Genomic DNA, 23,058 nt, shown 5'->3' on the forward strand with positions numbered 1-23,058 from the left:
CCCTTTCAAGGCCAAGTCTGGGCGGGAACGGCGCGCCCTCAAGGCGTGGGCTGCAGTCCCAGAATCCCGGGCTCTGCGGGGAGGCGTCCCTGTCAGGAAGGCAGCAGGGGAGCTGCGTGGTGGCCTCGAGCAGACACCCTGCCGGGACCACGGGGCCTTCGCCCTCGGAGAAGAGTCTCCCCGAAGGGGCTGAGCCCACCGTCTGGAGTTAGCGAGCAGGAGCTGGTGGGCGGGACTTGACGGGCTCTCCTGCCCTCCGCGCGCTGTGGAGACGCGAAGCGCCCCCCGGTGGCCGCCCGGGCGCGCTGCTCTGGGCCGGGAGCGGCGGCGGCGGCGGCGGCGGCGGAAGGGGCGGTGCCGAGCCGGCGGAAGGGGCGGTGCAACGATGGCGGAGCCGGTGCAGGAGGAGCTCTCAGCCCTGGCCGCGATTTTCTGCGGGCCCGACGAGTGGGAAGTGCTGAGTCGCTCAGGTGACTACCCCCGCGCGGAGGGACCGGGCGCCCTCTCCTGCCCACCGCGGAGGCTGGGCTTCCTGCCCCGGGCCCACCCCTGGCGGCCCGGCTGGCTGAATGACGGAATGACACGCGCCGGGACTGGGCGTGTGAAGGAGGCGGCCCCTGACGCGTGGGGAGCGCCGCGCCCCTGCTCGCTACTCGGCAGCAGACCGACAGCTTGCCGTCCAGGCTCGTGCGGGCCGCCCCTGCCCCTGCCCCCTGCGCCCTGTCCCCCGCTCGCTCGTGCCCACAACCCTCGCCCCCCACTCGCCGGCCGCCCAGCCCTGCGAACCAGCCGTGCCCGCCTGGAGGGCACTCCCCCATGCCCTCCCTGGCCACCCTGCACTCAGTCTTCATCTCTCCCTAAAGAGAGGCCTGTCCTGACACCCCCGCTTTAAAGCCAGCTTCCCCAAGCTGCGTTAAGTCCTTCGTAAGCACCATGCACGTTGTCCTCCAGAGCACCCACCACAGTTTTAACTTGGTTGTCTCAAGTTGCATGAGGGCAGGGACCCTGTTTATTTCGCAATCACAAAACTACAGGCGCCTAGGGCAGTGACAGGCACGTGGTAGCTATTCAGTATGTTTGTTGAATGAATTTTTTGATTTCGACCAAAGCTCAGAATTCTTTCTCAGTTACGTTTCCAAGTTGACTGCTCCTCTTACGCCTTTTCTAGTCTGCTGAAAGGTGTCTTGGGGGCGCATTAATTATTCAACTCACATTTATTTATTCCCCGGAAACGTTGACAGGGTTTCATAGACATCACCCTTGTCCTCTAGGAGCTTACAGTCTAGAAAGGTTCTTCCGGCCGTATTTTGATGATAGTTAAAACTTATTCTCTCCCTGTCTGTGGCTTCTGTTAAATAAAAGCCAAAACTGCAGTTTATGAAAAAGTGCAGTGATGCAGATAATTTTCAATTTTCACTTAGCTTTCAAATGCATTATGTAAATTTTTTGGCATGAGATTTAAACGTCAATTATGTTTCAGCTACTACTAAAGTTATCTGACTATAAATTGGTTAACCTTTAAGAGGTAGTCTAAAATGTGCTGGGTGTTGTGAGAAAGCCAGCAAGGGTTAGGATCTGTTCCTGATATCCATGTGGAGTGTTAATTCACACACGGAGCAGGAGTTGGCTCCTTTTCATGTATTCTTTCTTGATCAGCCGTCTGCACACGTTCACTGAGCATGGTTATGTTCTGGGCCTTGTGAGCCAGCTCTTGTAGTGGAGCTGCTTTGCTTTTAGTGCCTAGCCTGTCTCGTAGCTTTCTGAAACAATTGTTCAAACTCCATGTGAAAGGATTTACCCACTTTGAGTGTTTTCTTGTGACCCATCTACTGATTGGATAGCATTTGTAATTCTTCATCGTCTTACTTGCTGTCTCCGCTGCTCTCTTTATTGCTAATTACTTCTGCCGGAGGCAGGCTGTTTGAAGAGATCATCAGTTTTCTTAAATTCCTTTATTATGGCTCATCTGGGAATATCCTGGAAAAATGAACCTATGATTTCTCATTACACCTGAAAGAGGATGGAGTGGTAGTGGTCTGGGTCACTAGTACACGGCTGAGCATATGACACTGCTGATGGGTCAGAGAAAACCCAAAAAAGGAAGCATAGAAAGAAAGCAGTTTCTTAATATGAAGAACACTGTAGACCCTTTATCTGCTGTTAAATTGAGCATGACTTTCAAGCCATGCCTCCTAATTAATTTAACTCAGTCTTCTGGCATCAATAAGTAATTGAATTATAAAAGAATTCAGTGTAACAACTGAGGACATTTTATTGCTGGAAGGCTCATTGGAGACTAGAACAGTTCAGGGATTGAAGTAGGGATGTTTGATTCTCGCAACTGGGAGATAAGGGTAAGGTAAGGACTTTAACAGACCACAGTAAACAGACAGGGGGCTGCTGGCCACCACTCTCATGGTCACTGTCAGCTAGGGTTGGAGGATATAAGCTTAACACCAGAACATTCTGAACACCATCAGTTCCTTCCTGGCGTATCCCCACCCCCCAGATACGTTTCACCTCGTTACCGCTGGAATCAGGTTCACAATGGGTAGGATTGCACTTCTGGTATGAGAAGGCTCAGGCTGCCAAATCAAAGGTCATCTGGTAAGGCCGTTAGATTGAAGAGTCTGAATAGTTGGATTCAGTTTAGCTGGACTAATTTATGCTGAGAATTTCAGGGGACATACGGACATTGTGGTCTCTTTGCGATGGTTTGTAGTAAGCTCATAGTAAGAGGCATCAGGTGTAACTAGTACGGCTGCAAATTATGTAAGCGCCCACTCCTGTCTAGCCGAGGGCTGTGGGTAGACAGGTCAAGGGTGTTTGGTTTCTCCCTGTGCAGTGCAGCCAGGCGAGGTGCCAGGCATAATAACGGGGCCACCTGCCGTGTACCTGATACTTTAAATGCGTCTTACTTGGTGAGGGGTATTCTTTTTTTTTTCTTTCCAGTATTTTATTTGAATGTTATATAAATAAAATCCAGCCTAGGTATAGAGGTTCATGCTAGGAACACATTACTTAGTAATAATTCTTGGGCATAAAAGGTAATGATAAACAGGAATACAGTAGTAAGAGCAGCTGACACTAACATAGTGCTTTCTCCATGCCAAGCATCGTTCTGAATGTTTTACGTATGTTTAATTCGATGAGGGGTATTCTTAACTTTATTTTACAGAGAAAGTAACCAAGGCTCAGGCTGGTTAAGGAACCACCCGGCCCCAGAGTGTACGGACCCTCGCGCTGCTTCGGGGGCCTTGGTAGAGATGAGGCTGCTGTCTCAGGACAGTTCTTAGAGCAAGGATAACACTAGTCCGGGAAGAGAGAGCAGGGGCACCCCGAGCAGAGACGGGTGTGACCCAGCTTGTTCAGAAGAGCTCCGAAGGGCAGTGTGTGCACGCCTGTGGGTGTGCACCTGTGAGACAGGTTGGGTTGGTATTGTTACAAATCTTCATGGTCCTGATGAGGTAATTGAGGGTCACAGAGGTGATATTCCCATAGTCCGTGCTCATTATACATGAAGTTGTGTTTCTGAAAATCATCTTACAGATCAAAAAGTTGTAAAATGGGAGCTGTCACAAGACTCAATTCATAAAATATGCTTGTCCAGTAGCTTCAGAGTGAATTTTTGTATTCTGCTAACACTGATGTTCAGATTGGATTGGGCCCTCTTGCAAAATGCATCGTGACTGTCACCCACTGACCTCTCTAAATCTGCTCAGCCCTGTTTCCTGCTGCTTGTCGGCACTGAGGTCACCACTAAAACCAATTCAGCCTTGAACTTCTCTTCTAAAGGATGGGATTGCCACTTTTAGCTTCACTTATTTTTAGTTTTTTTTCCCCTGTAACCACACTTTAAACATATATAAAACTCCAGCTGTAACATGAAAACAGGCACTGGTGGATGCGTACTTGTGGGGAGCTGCCTGGGAGTAAGACGAAAGAAAATCCTGTGCAGTGAAGTAAGAGAGGGTGCTGAGGGCTTTTGAGTGCTTTTCTGAGCAAAGTCTTACCCTAAGGGGACATAGAGAGACTGCAAAAAAATAAAATAAAAGCAAGTATAGGGCAAGTCAATTGTGTATGGTATTTAATGATGTCTTAATGGGCTCAAAATAAATCTTGAAGAACTCATTCTCCTACGTTTTCTTTACATTTTCCACCGTTTTCTGTTATTGGATGGCATTTATTGAGTTTCTGTTGTGTGTAATTATGGAGTAGGGTGAATTCTTAAAAAATAACATTAGTGTGGACTTTGGAGTTCAGTTCAGTTTCTCCTGTTTGAATTTCTGTTGTTTGGAGTGTGGTTAGGAGCATAATGTCTTTCATGTGCTTGTGAGGAAGAATAAAGTTTGATACCCCTATTTCGGTTATGAAATTGCTGTACTGTATTAAGGCAGCATGACTTCTACAGAAAACAAGCCCAAGCTAGGGGTTATGCGGGTGAACTTCAGCCAGAGGTAAGACTTACATCTTTTGGAAGGGTCTTTTAGAATAGATGAAAATAGTCTTGGAACTTATGAAAATTTTGGTTTTCTGGGGGCAGACATAGGTTTTCTACGGTGTAGATGATTTTTGAGAGTAAGTTTGTGAGTTAAACTTAATAACTGGAGTTTTGCGGGGCCAGGGGAGGCCAGAGATTAGCACTAGATGTAGAGCGCCATTATTTTTCTGTTCATCAATCTGATTCTAAGCTGTTAATAATCTTAAAGCAGATAGGGACAACCTTGTTTTCTTTTTTATGAAAAAAAAAAAAAAAAAAACAACAAAAAAAAACTACCCAAATCAGACTGACAGTGCATGTAGTTACATGAAAAATTCTGAAGCAAAAAAGAGCCAGTTTAATTGCATGGACAAACCAAGGCAGACGAGAAATGGAAGAGTAATAGATAAACTACTAGAGTTGTAGGGAGAAAGTGAGCTTTAAAAGAATCCGTAATTTTATTACCACGTTAAATATTAGTAAAATAGGGTATGTTATGGGCTTTTCATTTTCTTACAGAGATAGCATCATTTTGTGTAATTTCAGCTTGCAACTCCTGCGTGTGTGTGTGTGTGTGTGCAGACATGCAAGGAGTCACACAGAAGACCAATTAGGAAGACTATCAATCCTTCCCAATTTTTGATAGAATCGAAGCAGTTTTTCTTCTAAGTATATAACATAATTTCACAGTTTTCTGAGGCAAAAGTCAGAATTTTCTCCCATTGCTTGTCTATTTGCTGACTAGGACCAGAAAATGAGTAAGAGAGGAAGTTGGTAAGGATTTGAACGGCCAGCTCAGTGGCCTTTCAGGACTTTCTCCCTGGACTGCCTGTCTCTGTCCCCGCACTGGGCGGAGCAGCTGAGTGTGTGTATGGCAGAGGCTGGGGAACGCGGTGGGTTTCAGGGTTCTGACCAGAGGGGAGTCTTGCTTGAGGGAAACGCTTGCTTCTGGGCACAGGTACTGTTAGTTTCCTGCGGCTGCTGTAACACCTAACCACAAATGTGTTGTGTTAAAACAATGCATATTTATTCTCTTACGGTCCTGGAGGTCAGAAGTCTGAAATCAGGTTCACAGGGCTGCAGTCAAGTAGTCAGCAGGGCTGCCCCCCTTCTGGGGGCTCCAGGGGAGAGTCCCTTTCTGTGCCTTTTCTAGCTTGGAGAGCTCCGTTCTTTATCCTCCTTGGCCCGTGGCCCATTCTCCATAGTCAAAGCCAGCAGCACAGAATCTGTGATTACATTGCCTTCTTCTATGGTAACCTCTTCCCCTGCCTCTCGTAAGGGCACTCGGGGTTATATTTAGAGTCCACTGGATCCTTAACTTGGTGACATCCGCAGAGGCCCTTTTGCCATGTGAATGAACACATTGACGAGTTCTGGGGATGAGGACGGAGGCATCTTTGGGCCAATTTTTGGCCTACCACAGGAACCAGGGATGTCTTCACCCGGGAGACCATGACTACAAGCTAGTGGCGTAGTGCTCAGAGCTGCGTGACTGTAAAACTTTAAAGTTGTTTTTTTTTTTTTTTTTTTTTTTTACAAATTATAAAACTATTTCTTGGTTGTTGTCTAAAAAGAAAACTGAGATATTCCTGTGGTGAAGAAAATAGTTAATTGGTTTGACCATAATAATTCTGGGTATGAAAACACCACAATAAATTCAGAGTACCATGGAACTCATAAGACAGGCTTTAGAGAGCAGTTTGGTGGTTGAACAAGAAAGTGGCAGAAAGCGGAGAGTTAAGGACCTTTCTGGGAGCTGGGATAGGAGGAGCAAGGCCCAGAGATGGGAAACCAGAGACTGTGTTCAGGACGTAGCAAGAAATGGGTTAGCTGAAGTAAGGAGAGAGGACGCTGGGGTGGAAGGCTGGCTCTCGGCGTTGGGTGGAGGAGTCTGTAATTCGTTTCTCAGTCCAGGAGAGTGGCATGGGGTAATTTGGTTTAGGGAGAGATGGGCTGGCAGTGAGGAACCCACTTTTGCAGAAACCACAGAAAGGCTTGCATTAGGGTGGTGATAGTATGAATGAAAAGGAGAGAAATTCTAGAGAACTTGTTGTGGGACTTTGGCAATTGAATGTTAAGTGTGAAGTAATGGGGGAAAAAAGAGGCCGAGGTGGCTTTAAGAATTTAAGCCTGGGTGACTGGACCGGGAAAGTAGTTCATGGGGTTGTACTTTAAAGGACGCCCTAGGAGGTGAGGAAAAGGAGATGGAGCAGCAAAGGAAAGATCAGAGGTGCAGGGAAAGAAGCAGGACAGTGTGGCGTCTGGGAGGGGAGGGAGGAGAGGATTTTGAGAAGGAGATTGGTGCAGTAGGTCCAGATGCCGTGGAAAGGTAGGGCAGGATAAAGGCCATCGAACGTGGCTGGATCGGGGTCCCAGGCCCCCTCAGGCTAGAAAGACTCACAGGACTCAGCAAAGCTGGTGTACTCATGGCTACAGTTTATTACAGCAAAAGGACAGGTAAAGTCAGCAGAGAGGAAGGGTGCCTGGACTGAGGCCCAGGAGAAAGCAGGGTGAGCTCTCAGGAGTCACACAAACGTGCGCAGTTCTCTCGGCAACGTGTGGCAGCACGTGACAGGTGTCGCCAACGGGGGGCGCTCCCCTGAGCCTAGGTGTGGAGAGGGCGAGTTGGGAGGCAGTCACAGTGGCATTCTGCCTGCATGGCTGACCTCAGCTGCTCAGACTCCAGCCAGAGTGAGAGTTACCTGCTGCTAGCATGTACTGCTCAATCAAATCGGTGCCCTGTTGCCCAAGGCCACAGCCACACAAGAGACACTCCCATCAGGCAGAATATCCCATGGGCTCATCGCTCACTTCTTGGGAGCCAGCCAGCGACCTGAGGACAGGCCTTCCTAGGGAGTTCGGCGTCCCGGCACCCCGGGCCTGCTGGTTACCTTCCAGCATGGCGGTGGCTGGGAGCCCACTGGCAGAGTCTGGGAAAGGAGCTTCCGGGAGAAGTGATGGTAGAAGCCTCGGTACCAGTAGCTAGGCAGGGGTGAAAATGAGAGCTCAAGAAGATTGGAAATGAAAGGACAGTGAAAGATCTGTAGCCTAAGAGAATTAGTGGCACTGAATTTTTTATTTTGAAGCAAGGAGAAGGTAAATATTTTATAAGCAGAAGGAAGCAAACATTAGAGGGAGTGGTGGAACATGCAGGCACAGGAGAAGTGATCAAGTTTGGAGCCATGTCTGAGAGGTGGTGGGGTTTGCCGTGAAAGGGAGGAAGACACTTCCTTCTCAGAGAGAAGAGTGAAAAGGAGAGTGAAACGCTGGGGAGAACGAACGTACTGTCAGGTGGTCAGGCGTTCCTGACCACCGCGAGGGCTGGCGCACTTCTGTCGGGACACAGTGAGCCCTGGTGGACTTCGCCAGTGTATTACTCACTGCACCGCAGGCAGCATCCACTTCATGCTCATGTTGCTTCCCCTTGTCCGCCAAGTCCCATGGGGCCACGAGGACACACTGGGGGTCTTTGTTACAGCTGAGGAACACGGAGCCCCCAGTTTTATAAGGGAGCCGTTAGCAATCCTGCCCAACCTTTGTCTTGATCATGTTATCTTTATTATTCTGGTCTGGAAGCGAATCTTCCCCGGCCTGCAGGGAGCAGCACATTGGCTTCAAAGGCTGTCCATCATGCACATGCCCTTGACCAAAGCTGTCAGTTTCCTTGGTCAGAAGATATTCAGAAATGCCACTCCCATGAAGAGTAATCTCCATGGAGATTAAAAAATATATACAGGTTTATAGAAATTATATGAAGATATGTTTGTAAGTAAAGACATTTTTGGGTGTAGAGAAGGTGAGGAAGACCACTTTGGCTCTGTCCACTGTGTGATGTTACGAAACTGGGTTGAGTTAAGGCTAAGGGCTATGAGTCCTTCCCACTGTTTCCTCTCACAGACTGGTACAGTGCCTTGGGCCCGTGGGTGCTCAGTGAACACTTGTTGAATGATGGATGAATGAAGAGCTTTAAGTCATGCCTCCTCCTTGAGAGGGAAGGTGGGCCCCCTCCGTGATTTCTGGAGGGTTTATTTAGCCTCGTGTGCGTACATTGCCTCTAGGTCCGTTTATAATGCCTGTTTCACCTAGTGAAACATACTGATCTAACTGACATATAGGGCGCCTACTTTAATAATAAAATATTTTTTAAAAAGTATAAGTAAAAAGATGGAAGAAAGAAGGGTTTTGAGGAAACGGTGTTGGGTTTTAAAGGAATGTACTAAGTTAGGGTTGGACGATCTTTATGCACACACGTTTTACTTACATAATACAAATTTAAGTTATAGCATTTTAGTATGATCTTTAGAATGGTTACTGCCTGGGTTTCAGGGTGGTGTCCTAAAATAGCAGTGCTGTGCAGCTGGTACTGAAGTTTCTATTAAAGAAAAACCCTGTATAACAGATGTGTTTGGCCCGGTACGAATCAATGTCTGTAGCAACCGCTTTTTATGTAAGTGGAATCGGATGGCTAGAGAGTCATTTTAATGTTCTGTTAGGTTCTTTAAAATGGGGAGGCATTCAGGTTTCCATTGTTGAGGCTGGTGAGCAGCAGTCCGGGTATGAAAATGAGAACGATTTGACCGCCTGTCTTGTGAGGCAGAATGAAGCGCGGGCTGTGGGGGAAGGAGCGGGGCCGACGAGGCAGGTTCGCTTCAAAGAGCCTCGTCCGCGCCCAGTTCTCTCCTCCTCTGCTCTTCTGATCCGCGTGCTCCTGCCCCCTGCAGAATGAATCGGCCTGACGTTTTATCAGCTTTTGAAAAGTGGGGTGAAGTGGTGTGGAACACATCAGGGGGGTGAAGTGGAGCAAATCTGAAAGAGAGCGGGGTGTTTCATCTCTTTCCTCGGTGTGCTTTCCCCTCCTCCTTGGGGGCCATAAACGGCTGACTTGGTGTCCGCCCAGGTTTAGCTCTTCTCGCTGCCCTCGTGTTACGCCCGATCCTAATGTATGTGAAGTGAGAGAAGAGCAGGTCCAGGCAGTTCCCGAGTCGTGCACAGTCATCACGCCCTCTGCACCCCTACAGCCACGCGGGATCCAGTGTCTGCTGTGACTTGGACTTACTGCAAAATGACTTTCACTGGATTTCGTGTATAACTTTTAAACTAATTACTGATTTTATATATACACGATACTGTTTTTTTGAATGTTCATATGAGTTTATTAGGAATTTTCAGAATTATCAACTAAGTCTGGGTAGGAAAAAAACCATGTGCTGAGAAACCTTTCTGGTAACCTTAATAAAAATGGGTTAATAGCAATTGTAAATGCCAGTGAAATCCTGGGTGCTGGTCTGCATGAATCTGTGGATATGTATGTATGGCTGAAGGAAATAATCTGTAAACTGTTGCTTTCTGAGTATGATGTGTCTCTTCATTAAAGAAATGAGTTTTCACATGAACAATAAATTGACACTTGAAACAAAAATTTTAACTTGTTAGTGTTCCATTCAAATTGCATTAGGCACAGCTAATCATTATTTTTGGATGCCTTCCAGAGACAGATGGGACTGTGTTCAGAATTCTCGCAAAAGCCGAAGGATTTATGGATGCGGATATACCCTTACAATTGGTGTTCCATTTACCGGTCAATTACCCATCGTGTCTACCTGGTGTCGTGGTTAACTCCGAACACCTGACCAGGGCCCAGTGCCTGACTGTGAAAGAGAAGTTACTCGAGCAAGCAGAGAGCCTTTTGTCGGAACCTATGGTTCATGAACTAGTCCTCTGGATTCAACAAAATCTCAGGCACGTCCTTAAGCAACCCGAAACTGGAAGTGGCAGCGAAAAGTGTACTTCCACAGTCAGCACGACTGCGGATGATGGATTGTGGATAACTCTTTTGCATTTAGATCACATGAGAGCAAAGACTAAATATGTCAAGACTGTGGAGAAGTGGGCTTCCGATTTAAGGCTGACAGGAAGACTGATGTTCATGGGTAAACTAATACTGATTTTACTGCAAGGAGACAGAAACAACATCAAGGTGCCAACAGTTTAATGTTGAATATGAATTTGGCCATTTTCTGCTGACGTGGTGTGTCTAATGTATAAATGTGTTTTATAACAGTGAGACCGATTAATCATTAAGATGTTTTTGCTTTCACTCTTAACATGTTAATGGATCGTTATTTTTCTACTTAAAGAATATCTTTAACTTCTACTTAAAACTACAGACTTGCAAAGAATACGTAGAAGATTATGTTTTAAAAGTCATGCCGCTTACTGAGAGTGATAGGTTATTAAAAAAAATCTCTGCAGTGCATGAGTGTTTGTTTCTGTAATTAGCGTTGAGCCTAAACTTTATATAAATTTGCCCTAAAAGTTTGGGCATATTTTGTTTCTTTTCTTAAGCACAGCAAAGTGTGTATTTGTGAGTAGTCTGCAAAAATCTTAACTTTTTGGCATTTAAAGATTCGTTCTGACACTTGAATTGGTGTGTGCAGTACCTGGAAAGAGGAGCTGGTCCCTGCTAACCAGGATTCAGCGTGAGTGGAAGGAGAGTCGTTAGCGCTGTCAGCTTGTCACCTCCTCCCTAACTTTCGCTTTCCACCTGACTTGTCTCAGCAGCTGCTTTCAAAGTCATCATCTTCCTCCCGTGTTTCAAGTTCTCATTCTAAACTCAACTAACCTGTGTGGGACCAGACAAGACAAGCTGCTTATTGCATTTTAAATCTTAAAAGAGCTACAAATAACCCAATAGGTTTTTATGCTTCCAGGTGGGGTGGGTCAGCAATAATTACAGTGGAATTTATTTAAAACAGATTTATGGATTTATCTTGCACAACCTATCATTTTACAGATTTGTAGGGTAACTACCTAGCTTTTTCACGATGGGCTCTCATCACAAAACTTGCTGGTAAGTAGCTTCAGCTAACCAGAGTAGTGCTAGGTTATAGCATACAGGCACAACAAGTAATTCAGATTTATATAGATCCTGGGCTGGGGTCTGGCCAAGGAGCCACATATTTTAAGGTGATTTATAGTATATGTACAAAACTTGATCCTTTTGGGTAAAATACTGGCTGGCAAAATGAATACAAATTAATTTCCTTGCTCATATTTCCCCAAAAGCCTCGGCTTTTTCTTTAAGCCAGCTCAGGCGCATCAGGCTCAGGGCGGCTGATTTTCAGATGTTGTTGCTCAGATTGGATCCATCAATTAATTACCATGCATTTAATCGTATGGCTGGAGCTCTGCTACTGCAGAGTACTTTTTAAAGAGTTCTTTCTTTTTTATTAGCTGTCCCTGAAATGTCGTTTAACGTAAATATCTCTTCAGTTTTTATGGTTGTGTATCAGGAGAATTAGTTACATATTTATAGACGGCATCAATTTGGGGCGTTAGGTGCTGTGCACCTCTTAACTTCATTCAGGCCTTGAAGTGGTAACAGTAATGACAGCCGCTGGCGCTGTGTTAAGCACTGTGTGCCAGGCGCCCCTCTCAGTGCTTTTAAGTGTATTAACCCATTTAATCCTCACAGCTGCCCCGTAAGGTAGGTGTTGTTATGAGCACCATTTTGTGGAGTAGGTTACTGAGGCACAGAGGGTTGTTGTCACGAGTGCCAGGATCAGACCTAGCAGGCTGCCCAGTCTAGATTTAAGCCTATGTAGTTCATTTACATCCTCCTCTTACTTCAGCACTCGCCAGTACGTTATGCATCCAAGGATGTAAAGACACTGTGACTCTCGCTGCTTGGTTCGGAAAGCGAGTAAGTACTCTGTAAGCATGAAAGTAAGCCGGCAGGTTTATGTCTCCTGTAAAACTAGGACTTTGAAATTCAGAGTAAGGTATGTTTTTAACGTGCTGCATTATCCTTTAGGAGTACCTGATTCTTCAGAAAACCTCCAAAGTAGATGTGGACTCAAGTGGAAAGAAATGCAAAGAGAAAATGATTAGTGTACTATTTGAAACAAAAGTACAGACAGAACACAAAAGGTATAATTTAGGACTATTGCAGATGGAAAAGCAACTGAATCGATAATTATACTCTGACAAATCTAAGCATATTCATGAGTTTCTCTTGTATAATGCAGGTTTCTGGCATTTGAAGTCAAAGAGTATTCATCGTTGGATGAGTTACAAAAGGAATTTGAAACTGCAGGACTTAAGAAGCTTTTCTCCGAATTTGTACTTGGGCTGGTAAAATGAAATGGGAGACAGGAGTCTTTCAGTGAAGCAGCGGTGGGGTTTTTGTTGTTGTTGTTTTTGTATTGGATTTGAGGAGTAGCTAATTGAAATACTCATAAGGGAACAATTTTAGAGTTTCTCTGAAGCACAATGACAGACACCATCGTAACTTCAGGAACAAGAGCCAATTCTGTTTATGGAATATTAAATAGTAAAAACAACTGTGTATTCTAATTTTTGCCAGTAAAGGCTTGGTTTAATAGATAGAATGTTATTTAAAAGATAAATATGAAAAGATGATGGTAAATGAGCCCTTGTGTTTATACAGAGGATTTGTTTGGAACTGCGCTATTTTCTGGCCAATTTTCTCGTAATTAAATGAATTTTTAAAAAGAGATTTATTTTCATGTTTACATGTTTAGCATTTGATCACGATTTTCCCCCATTCAGCTTATTATGTCTAATGTTTTAAGTTGAATGTTAAGAAAAATATAACACTGATTTTCTTTGTGGAATTGCATAAATGCTTAGTTTAAATACAAACCAAAGAAGTTCTATAGAACTTGATTTACAATTTCTTTCTTTGGGGTCCCAGAATAGCATGGTAGTTATAGGACTGGAGAGTCAATTTAAAATAAAATTCTCTTTTGAAATACTTACCTTCTAGTTTTATAAGGGGAGAAATGTTTCACACAAAATTAACTTGGCTTCCTGGATGGAGGAAATTATATAGAGATACTATTTTTTATTTCTTACGAAATTTGTTAAAGTATGATAACCTCAAAATGCATTTATTATGACCTGAGGAGAGAAGTCATAAAATAAAAGCTTGTGTTAAAATCTGTACCACAAGCATAAATAGGCACTCATGTTTGAAAAAGGATAGTTGTGTGCATGAAGCCACCTGTGCTTTGAATAAGGGGCCAAGTGATGGAAGAAAGGCCAGGCACATCCCTCTCACTGCAAGCACGGTGATGTCATTATAAAATTATAACTGATGGGAGAGAGAACTGAGGAAACGTGCGGCGTGCTGAGCAGCGTTCTCAACAGGGCTGTCCTGTGACTATGGCAGTTTGATCTGATTGGCTCGTTTTCAGGCGCCGTTGTACCTGTTGACTGTTTTATGGGGCTCCGTTAATGAGAGGGGATTTCGGTTCCTTTATCTCACTCTAGAGTGTTGATGATGTTTTCCTGGAGAACTGGCAAGTGCAGCCAGGTGGTTCTATGGGAGGGTGACTTCTCGGGGCTCAGAAGCCACAAGGAGCCTGCGCCTGCGGCTGCAGCGTCGGAGGCTGTTGTCATTGAGCCTGGATCTACTGGAATGGTGCTGCCTCAAATGGAGCTGCAGTTGCTGGCAGTTGGGAGTCAGAGTCACTCCACCCTCGTTGTGCCACCGCAGCAGCTGCCAGCAACCGCCAGGGCGCTGGGACTCTGCCTTCCCAGCAGCACCCCCACCTGGCCAAGCCCAACAGCAATACCGTTGGCCAAGAAGGCTGGGAAATGTAGTTTGCATGTCCCAGCCCCAGGGGGGTGGGTGTGCCATGGGAAGTGCGGGGAGAGGGAGCTGAGTGCCAGTTGTAAGGAACCAGCACGACCTCCCCTTTTAGCTGTTGAGCATCCACACACAGCCTTCTACCCATTTTTAAATTCCTGTATGACAACAGGTTTATGCTTCTGTCTATGCAGACGTGACTATCTTTTATACAAATGAAGAAACTCTCATCTTCTTCCCAAAAAGGGGAGAAATAAAGTCCCATGAGTTACTATTATCCGTAGTGGTGTTCATTTTTCTAGTTCAGTCACAATCCTGCCTAGATGATTAAGCTGTCAGGTTTGCACCACCACCATTTCTTACATAACTTGACAGAGGGTAGGGGAAGAAAAAAATAGTTAATACGCACAAAAATGCATGGAACAAGCAATGAAGCAAATTTGCCTAAGCACTATTTTCTGTAACTGGTCATGAAACTGCAGTTTATATTGACAACTTCTTCGTCTACTTCGTTTACTTTGTTCCCGGCCAGCACTTTAGCTGGTCAAGGCTCTTTACCTAGTAGGGTGGCTGACTCTTCATTCTGGAAGGATCTGAGTCCTTAGGCATTGGTGGTTTATTAACTTTCACTGTTTAGTAAGAGAATGTTAAGAGGCAACCTGAGACTGGGATTTCAAAATGTAGAATAGATAAACAAGATTATACTGTATAGCACAGGGAAATAGATACAAGATCTTGTGGTAGCTCACAGCAAGGAAAATGAGACAATGAGTATATGTGTGTTCGTTGTGCTCTTCACTGGAATTTGACACAGCATTGAAAAATGATTATAAATCAATAAAAAATGTTTAACAAAAAAAAAAAAGAACAACAACAAAAAGGCAACCTGAGAACCTGCTGGGTTCCTGATGTAGTTCTTACTGACCCCACTGCATAGCAGAAGACCGGTTTCCTTGTAATAATCTGGATCAGTCACCCCAGCCACGGCAGGAACCTCTTTCTTTGCTTATTGGTTTAGTGTCGTAAGGAGCCTAACATATTCACGTGTCAGTCTTCTAATTCACCCGAACCATTTCGTGTGCCCTGGTAGGAACATTGTTTCCCCCATGGGAACTGACTGCCAAATCAGTATAGCCCAAGTTTATGGGATGGGAATTTAAAAATTCTGTGAGTGAGTTATCAAACATGATACTGAGAGAAATCCATCCTATTTTTATTCTGGGATTCTTGGACCCATGTATTCTGGCAGTGGGAGAAGTGATACCATATACCAATCATGGTTCAGAGTGTAGCTACGTCTTACATAATAGCACCTCAGCCGCTCAGGGGCTTGTCTCCCACTGGCCGAATATCCGAGTCTTAGTAGGTTATTGCATTATTCTATCAAGCCAACCACTTCTGGGTGATTTGGTACATGGAAAAACCGATGAATTTCATAGTTATGAGCTCATTACTACATTTCTTTTGTTGTGAAATGAATTTCTCATTTAGAAGTTACGTTGTGAGAGAGAACCATGTCTGTGAGATTATGGTTGGTGGTATTATGGGAAGGGACTTAGGATTCATACCCAGGATAAGTATTTTCATGAGGACAAATTGCTGGTCCTTTTACTAGAGAAGGGATCCAATGTTATTAAGCCACTAGGTGGCTGGTGTCTCCCAGGAAGTGAGGCCCTGCTGGCAGCTCAGCATTGGTCTCCGTTCTTAGCAGGTTAGGCACTCAGCAGTGACAATAGTGAGATCAGGATTGTTGAGAAGAATTTCATGTTGCTGAGTCCATGTATAACCTCCATCCTGCTGCCATATGTACTTTGTACATGAGCCCACTGAGCAAACTCTGGGGTGCTAGGGACAGAGGATCACTGACAGCCGCAGGATGGGTGGATGAAGACTTTCTCTGCAGTGGTGGTTCTGTGACCATCATATATGACACAGATAGTCTCGTATCTTGTGCTCATCCTGAGAGATTCATTCACACATCCCTGCCCCTGATTTCCTTGTCATTAAATGTTTTCTGATCTTATTCTCTCAAAGTCCCCGACCACCTGGCCAACCCATTAGCCACTGCCCATGAAATACTGTAGATTTACATGTGAGGGCCTCTCTTTACATAGACAAAGCAGACAACCAGAAGTACTGCTCAAAGTCCAGCCCACTGAGATTTCTCTTCACCTCTACCTTTCAGAGACACTCTAGATTGGAATGGTAATTGCTAAAAAATATTGTGAAGAACCATCCAAATACCAGGCCTGAGTTCTTCCTGCCTCAGTAAACAAGTTCTGGGCGTCCTCAGGACCCCCTAGGTGTAGACTGAACAAGCAGCTGTTCAGGAGTCGCTGTAGGCCTCCTAGCAGCTTGATCATGCCGCTTACTGGTGCCTTCAGGACCTGCTTGAGCCGGATCTTGCACGTATCTGTTCATTTGCACATGCCCAACTTCATAATTTCATGGATGAAGTAATACTGCATTAGTAATTAGGAGAATGGCAAATTAAAACCACAATGATGCCACTAGCCACCCACCAACATAGCTCAAATTTAAAAGATGGTTAATAGCAAGAGTTGACAAAGAAGTGGAGCAGTGGCACCACTGATACACCATCGGCAGGAGTATAAATCAACCCAAATATTCTGAACAAACAACTTGGCATAATCTAGAAAAATGAAAGTTCCATATGTTATAACCTAGCATTTGTGCTTCAAGGCATATACCTTACAGAAATGTGTGCATATATGTGTGATGTTACCCGTACAAGAATGTTCCTAACAATATTATTTTTGATAGGTCAAATGAAGCAACCCAAACACCCATGAACATAGAATAGACAAGTAAGTTGTGGTACATTCATGCAGTGAAACACTATACAGCAAAACTAAATGAGGGTGTCATAGCCGCACAGAGCTACATGGATTCATCTTAAAAAAAGCAATACTGAACAAATGAAGAAAACAAAAGGAATATGTACCATATGATTCTGAAAGTTCAAAAGCAGGCAAAATGACATAGAATTGTGAATGCATACTCAAGGGCTAAAACTAAAAAATAAGCAAAGAAGTTGATACAGTGAAGGTCAAGATGGCAGTTGCCTATGGGGAGAGGATGAGGTTGGAAAAAGGCACATGGCGGGTGGGAGAGATGGCTGCGTTCTACCTCCTGACCAGGGTGCTGATTCTCATTCACTTCATTTATGATAATTCATTAAACTATACACTTACTTTAGTGCATATTTCTGTATTTCTTCCCCTATAAAAGTAAACTTGGCTTAAAAAAATGCCAGAGTTATAAAATTTTGGTAAATGAGGAAAATATTGAAGATAATTCTTAAATCTTTGTCATTAATAGCAATTTCTATCCTAACGTTTGGCCCAGCCATGAACAAAATTGTAAGTTAGGTGCAGAAGTGTAGTTTATTTAAAGTAGGGTGGTTAGGGAAATCTGTAAGGGGATGACATTAGAATTGATAACCTGGAAAAAAGGCACCAACCACAGGAAAAGGAGGCAGCAGGAATTCCAGACAGCAGGAACAGTAGGTGTGGAAGAGCTGAGGCCTGGAGGAGCATGGCCTGTTTGAAACAGTCAGAGCCAAGAGTGGCCTCTGTGGGAAACAGTGATGTATGGGGTAACATCTAAGGTGTATGTTTGCAGTGATAAGTTTGGAGAGGGAGGGAGCCAGATCCTGTTGAGTCTTACAATGCAATGGAAGACTTTCTTCCCCCCCTACATGTAATGGGAATTCATTGCACTGGAAATAGATGTGATATCTGATTTACACTTTAATAAGATCATCTGGCTGTTACAGAGCAAATAGCAAATGGTCCAGCTGAGGGATGATGATGGTCTGGTTGTGATGGTACTGGAGACAAGTGGTCAGCTATTAGAAACATTGGAAATAGAGCTGAGCAGACTTGATGCCAGACTGAGGTTGAAGATGCATAAGAACGAAATGAAAGATTATATTTAGGTTTTGTCCTTAGTAGCTGGGTGAATGGTGGTACCATCGACTTATGAATTACTGGGGTCTGTACAAGAAGCATATTTGAGAGATGTGTTAGAGGAAATTGTTATATTTCCTTGCCTCTTCTTTGCTGCCATTCTAGGTCTGTTGGAAAAGAGGACTTAAAAAAATGAATTCAATGAGTTTTGGAGGAGGTCATTGAGAGGACGTGCACTGCTGGTTGACCCGAGAACTGGACCCCTCAAACCCTCCTATGTCCTTGGAATGTATGTTCTCCCCACTGTTCCTAAACTAGGATCCCTTTCAAGGAGGCAGCCTTAAGAGAGTAAGGTGCAGTTAAGAGCACCTGGACTGAATATGTGACTGAACCCACAAGAGTTAAGATTCTGGCAGGGTGTAGAGATCTACTTGTCTTAGGGCTGTCCGCAACAAGCCTTGTATGTAAGTTCACTTGCTTATTAAAACCCACCACCTACTAATCTGGAGTGGTCTGCCTCTTTCGAAGGTCTCTCCTTGTTCTCTGTGTATGGGGGCCAAATTGTGAACCAACAACAAGTTAACAAATGTAAGTTCTGGAAGCAAATGATATAATTTAAATAGTTTTTCCAAAAGCAGTTTGGATGAAAAAAATTGCTCTAAAATCAATTGTTTGGGTTGAGTATTATGAATTACTAGTTTTCATCTAGTGGAATTTTGGTAAACCATGGACAGAGTAGCTTTTGCAATGTTTGTGTGCACCTCTGAGTGTGAGTCTCTTGTAGCCATGCCATTCAAGGTGTAGTTCACAGACACAATCTCATGCACTACCCCAGACCTACTGAACTAGAGCCTATAGTTTAACAAGATCCCAGGGTGATTTGCATGCAGATTAAAGTTTGAGAAGCACTATCCTATAGTCGTATGTTCCTAAAATATGTAAGGAGGTTGAATGTGAAAAGTTGTAGACATACATGTTGTAAGGGCATTCCAGGCCCAGGAGGCTAAACATATTATAAAATTCTTAATTACCCCTTGTCTATCAAATAATATTTGATCATATATTTCTAGCATTTCTCACATATTCTTAATCTTGCTCTTTGTCTCATAATTAACACTCAGCTGAGTAAAGATGAGTGATTGCACGATAGAAGCTGTCATCCCCCTTTGTGTGCCACATGATCTCCATCTTCTCTCAGTTGTGCTCCCTTTACGAGACCTTTGCTTGTTAGCATTATTTTTGGCCGTTTAATTTGCTGTTTTCCACTTATTTTTATACAAAAGGGAAAATGTAACATTTAAATAATTGTAAAAATACAGCTACATAAGAAGAAGGTGCTGTTGAAATTTTGGAATTGTCATATGATGGCTGATTTGTCTGTAAGTTGATGCACACAAGTCTGAATTTGATCAACGAAAAACTGTTTTTAAAGTTTTTACTACATAAATTGCATTGGACAGGAAGGTGAATTTGAAATAAAAAAAATTAAAAATAGGAGCATTTCCCTCATATTGTGAAAAAAGAGAAACGTCTAAAGGTTGTAAAATTGCCAGTGATGTACAAAAATTATCAAGAAATAAAAAAGTCAGGGAGTGGAATCTTAATTTTGATCAGTTTGTTATTTCAACTACTTTAATGCCCCAATCATTTTGCTTTCTACCATTTGGCTTTTGACTAGATTGCTTTTTTCCCAAACAACCTGAATCACAAATTTCAATTTCTCCGATTTCTTCGTATCGCCTGAAGTTAAGTAGCTTCATTCCTTCCACCTGTCTTGTATTAACCAGAGAAACAGAACCAACAGGACATACGTTTATTTATTTTAAGGAATTGGCTCATGTGATTATGGAGGCTGGCAAATCCAAAGTTTTGCAGAGTGGGCCGGCACAGGCAGAACCCAGGCAGTAGCTGCAGGCCCAGAGCTGTCAGCTGGGGGACCAGGGAAGAGTCCGTGCTGCAGTTCAAGTCTGGAGGCTGAGGCTGGAAGAATTCCCTCGTGTTAAGAGGTCAGTCTTTTGTCCTATTCATGTTTTCAACTGATTGCACGAAGTCCGCCTAAATTACGGAGGGCAATCTACCATAAAGTCCACCAATTTAAATGTAAATCTCACCCCAAAACACCCTCACAGAAACATCCAGAATAATGTTTAACCACATATCTGGGCAATGTGGTCCAGCCAGGCTGACACATAAGATTAGCTCTCATACCTGTCAAGAAATATCTCATCTGTAGCTTTGTTTTTAGAGGTGAGGAATGTGGCTTTTCGTTCATATCTGCTTAACTCATTGCAATTTATTCTTACCATGTTTTCATTGCTACAAAACATTAAATACTGATATTGTTACCCAGTCCAAACTCATTCTGCTTGCTGCATGACAGGCCAATAAATTGGGAGACAAGGTGTTGGGGCAAGGAATAATGACTTTATTTTGAAAGCCACCAGACCAAGAAGATGGGGGACTAATATCCTAGAGAATCATCTTACCCAAGTTACAGTTCAGGCTCCTTTTATATGGAAAAAGGGAGGGCATGTGGTTGGTTGTTGCAAACTTCTTGGAGTTGGACTCCTTTGTTCTTGTAGGAGTCAGGTCATGATGTTCCTGTAAACCTCCAAAAAGACAAATGTTATTATCCTCTGTTCTGCAACTTTTTTTCTCTGTATGAAAGGAAAAGTGTTATACCCTTGAAGGTCAGAGCCCTGAGAACTGGCTCTCCTGTGTATTTCAGGCTGCAGGCAGCACTCTTTTACAGAAGTTGCCGAACCAGAATGAGTAAGCCCAGGGAGCAGAGCACAGGGGCAGAGCTAAAGAGCAGATCGAACATGGAGTCGGGTTTGTCCTTCCCTATTACAGTATGAATCTGTAGTAGCGCTGGTAAGAAAGATACCATTTTCAAAGTAAGCTAACAACTTGACAAACTGTAGTTTACTTTGGCTTGAACGGTCCCGTTTGAGACAGAACTGGCCACAGTAATAGACTCCACAGAAAGCTACATTTCTCCTAGACTGGGAGAATAAAAAATGTGGACTCAAGGACATATATTGATTTTAGAAAAAAGTGAACTCATCTTCTTCGGGGCATCTTTCCAGAGTTCTAACTTAGTGTTTGCTCAGTTTACTGTTGGCAGCAGACACCCCGAAGTGTCATTAGGAGAGAACTCTGAAGCTGTGCTCCTCGCTCTGTGAGCCCGGTGCATTCCGCTGCACCTGACAACGCTGCTTCCCCGTTGTTAAGGATGATTAGCCTCTGCTAAGCTTCAGCCGTAGACCTTTCATGCAACTAAGAAAACTAGGCTGGAAAGTGCTACTGATTTCCCCAAATGCTATGCATCTCTCACTTTATTCCTTGGGAATTTCGTCCATTTCCATGTCTTTCAGCATCCCCTCTATGTAGCTGAGTCTCAGATTTGTGCCTCAGGTCCTGACCTCTCACCTGAACTCTAAAAGCCTGTAACTAACTCTGCCTGACATCACAACCTAGATGGTGTCCGCCAACATCGTAAACCCAGTATGATTAGAACAAACTCATTAATGAACCCACTTTTGCTGTTGTTGATATTGTTATTGAAACTGCCACTAGGCTCCCAGGAATTTCCTTTGACTACTTCCTCACTCTCTTCCATCAAATTAGCTGCCAAATCTAGTTCCCAGTGGTTCTTACATTCACCCGTCTTTTCCATTTTCACAGCTACCATACTTTACTTTTTTTTTTTTTCTGGCCAGAATTATTGGAAGTGTCCGAACCATTCTTCTCACTTTTGTGCCTCCATCCCATCTTATACGTTGCTAGACATTACAGTTAGTAATATCTCATATTAAATTCTTGCAGTCAGACTTATTTTAGAATGCAGATTTTTCTTTTTAACTCTTGGAGTTTTAGAAAGGCAATATGGAGAAAATACTATATATTACAAAGTCCCCAAAAAGACTGGGCAGCATCTTGTAATCAAGCGTTGTTATTTCTGTAGTGAAATGCAGGAATGTTCACATTAAGTAAGCTAAATAATGGTGTAAATGGTCTAAGTAAGTAGTCTCTTGTTGTTCATGTTAAACTTTAATGCCAAAGATCAGATTGGCTTTTGTCTCCAAATAAATTAGTAAAAACCTCCGTATTTTTGATTTTTAGAACTTTTGGATTTTGGAGTTGTGACTACAGACTGGTAGACCTGAAGTAGATAAATCTTCCCCAAGGAAGCACATCCGTCCCGCTTCCTGCTGGATTCGTTGTAAACTCTTCCCTCTGCGATTTTCAGATGCCTTCTGAATTTGATTACAAGCTATTATTTCTGGATCTGTCATCCTCTGAGTATCCTCTTGCCCTAGCTAAACTAGATAAATACTCCTAATTTCTTTTTTCTGCGTATACTCAGGTTCATCCTTCTCCCTGAAATATCTTTTTCTCTTGTCCATTCTTCCGTTAACTATGTTGACATTTTTTTCTGTTTCTAGAACTTTTTCTCCCGTAAGGAGTTCAATCCCCATTCTGGGATCAGTAATTGTTCTCTGGTCTCAATTCTTGTAGCAAGTTTCAGTTGCCCCATATGCAAAGTGAGAATAATGCCACTTTCTTATCTCTTAGACTCGTTTAATCACTGGATTAAACGATGTGCAAGTGCACCTAACGTGGTGTAAGATTCACAATAGAAACTTCATTGAGGTTCTTTACCTTCCCTCTCCTCCTCCTCCCCTCCTTTTTCTTAGTATATACTGTACTTTATGTTATAGTTTTAAGTGGACTTTTACTGTCCCCACTATTAGATCAAAAGTTTTTTGAGGGTAGAAACTTGCTTATTGGAAGCTCAGTAAATATTCACTGTGAAATGAATACAAAGGGTGTTACTAGAGAAATTTCAGCTCCTCTGTATTCTGAAAAGACTGGTTTGTGTACGTATGAATGTATATTAAAAAAACTCTAAACAAAACCAAACCTATGATCACAGAACCCATCTTGATGTTTAGTGTCATAATTTCTGCTTCAGTGGTCTCCTGAATGTCCTCAGTGTAAGGGAGATTGCTCACCCAGACCATGGCAAG

General features: G+C 43.6%; 1 protein-coding gene across 5 annotated transcripts; it reads left to right on the forward strand.

Annotated features, from left to right (window-relative positions):
• The first annotated feature begins 366 nt into the window (after nt 1-366).
• Nucleotides 367-13,160, forward strand: RWDD3 (RWD domain containing 3). Of its 5 annotated transcripts, none has more exons than XR_010382187.1 (4): nt 367-470; nt 9,970-11,330; nt 12,112-12,182; nt 12,294-12,402. XR_010382187.1 is itself a non-coding variant. In XM_031457648.2 (4 exons), exons 1-4 carry the CDS (start codon nt 386-388, stop codon nt 12,620-12,622), a joined length of 804 nt encoding a protein of 267 aa, XP_031313508.1. In that variant the 5' UTR covers nt 367-385; the 3' UTR covers nt 12,623-13,160. The 5 variants fall into 5 exon arrangements, 3 of the variants coding, with proteins under 3 accessions (XP_031313508.1, XP_031313511.1, XP_031313512.1); XM_031457648.2 differs by lacking the exon at nt 12,112-12,182 and adding an exon at nt 12,508-13,160 and having other exon boundaries at nt 9,970-10,457; nt 12,294-12,409; XR_010382186.1 differs by having other exon boundaries at nt 9,970-12,182.
• Nucleotides 13,161-23,058: the final 9,898 nt, after the last annotated feature.

Source organism: Camelus dromedarius, chromosome 9, assembly GCF_036321535.1.
Source record: "Camelus dromedarius isolate mCamDro1 chromosome 9, mCamDro1.pat, whole genome shotgun sequence".
NCBI lineage: Eukaryota > Metazoa > Chordata > Mammalia > Artiodactyla > Camelidae > Camelus > Camelus dromedarius.

Excerpts from the sequence above, each read along its gene's own strand:
- RWDD3 (XM_031457648.2), top strand. The coding sequence starts at position 386 with ATGGCGGAGCCGGTGCAGGAGGAGCTCTCAGCCCTGGCCGCGATTTTC. Across the intron at positions 471-9,969 it reads GGAAGTGCTGAGTCGCTCAG|AGACAGATGGGACTGTGTTC; the intron begins GTGACTACCCCC and ends GATGCCTTCCAG. Across the intron at positions 10,458-12,293 it reads GAGACAGAAACAACATCAAG|GAGTACCTGATTCTTCAGAA; the intron begins GTGCCAACAGTT and ends ATTATCCTTTAG.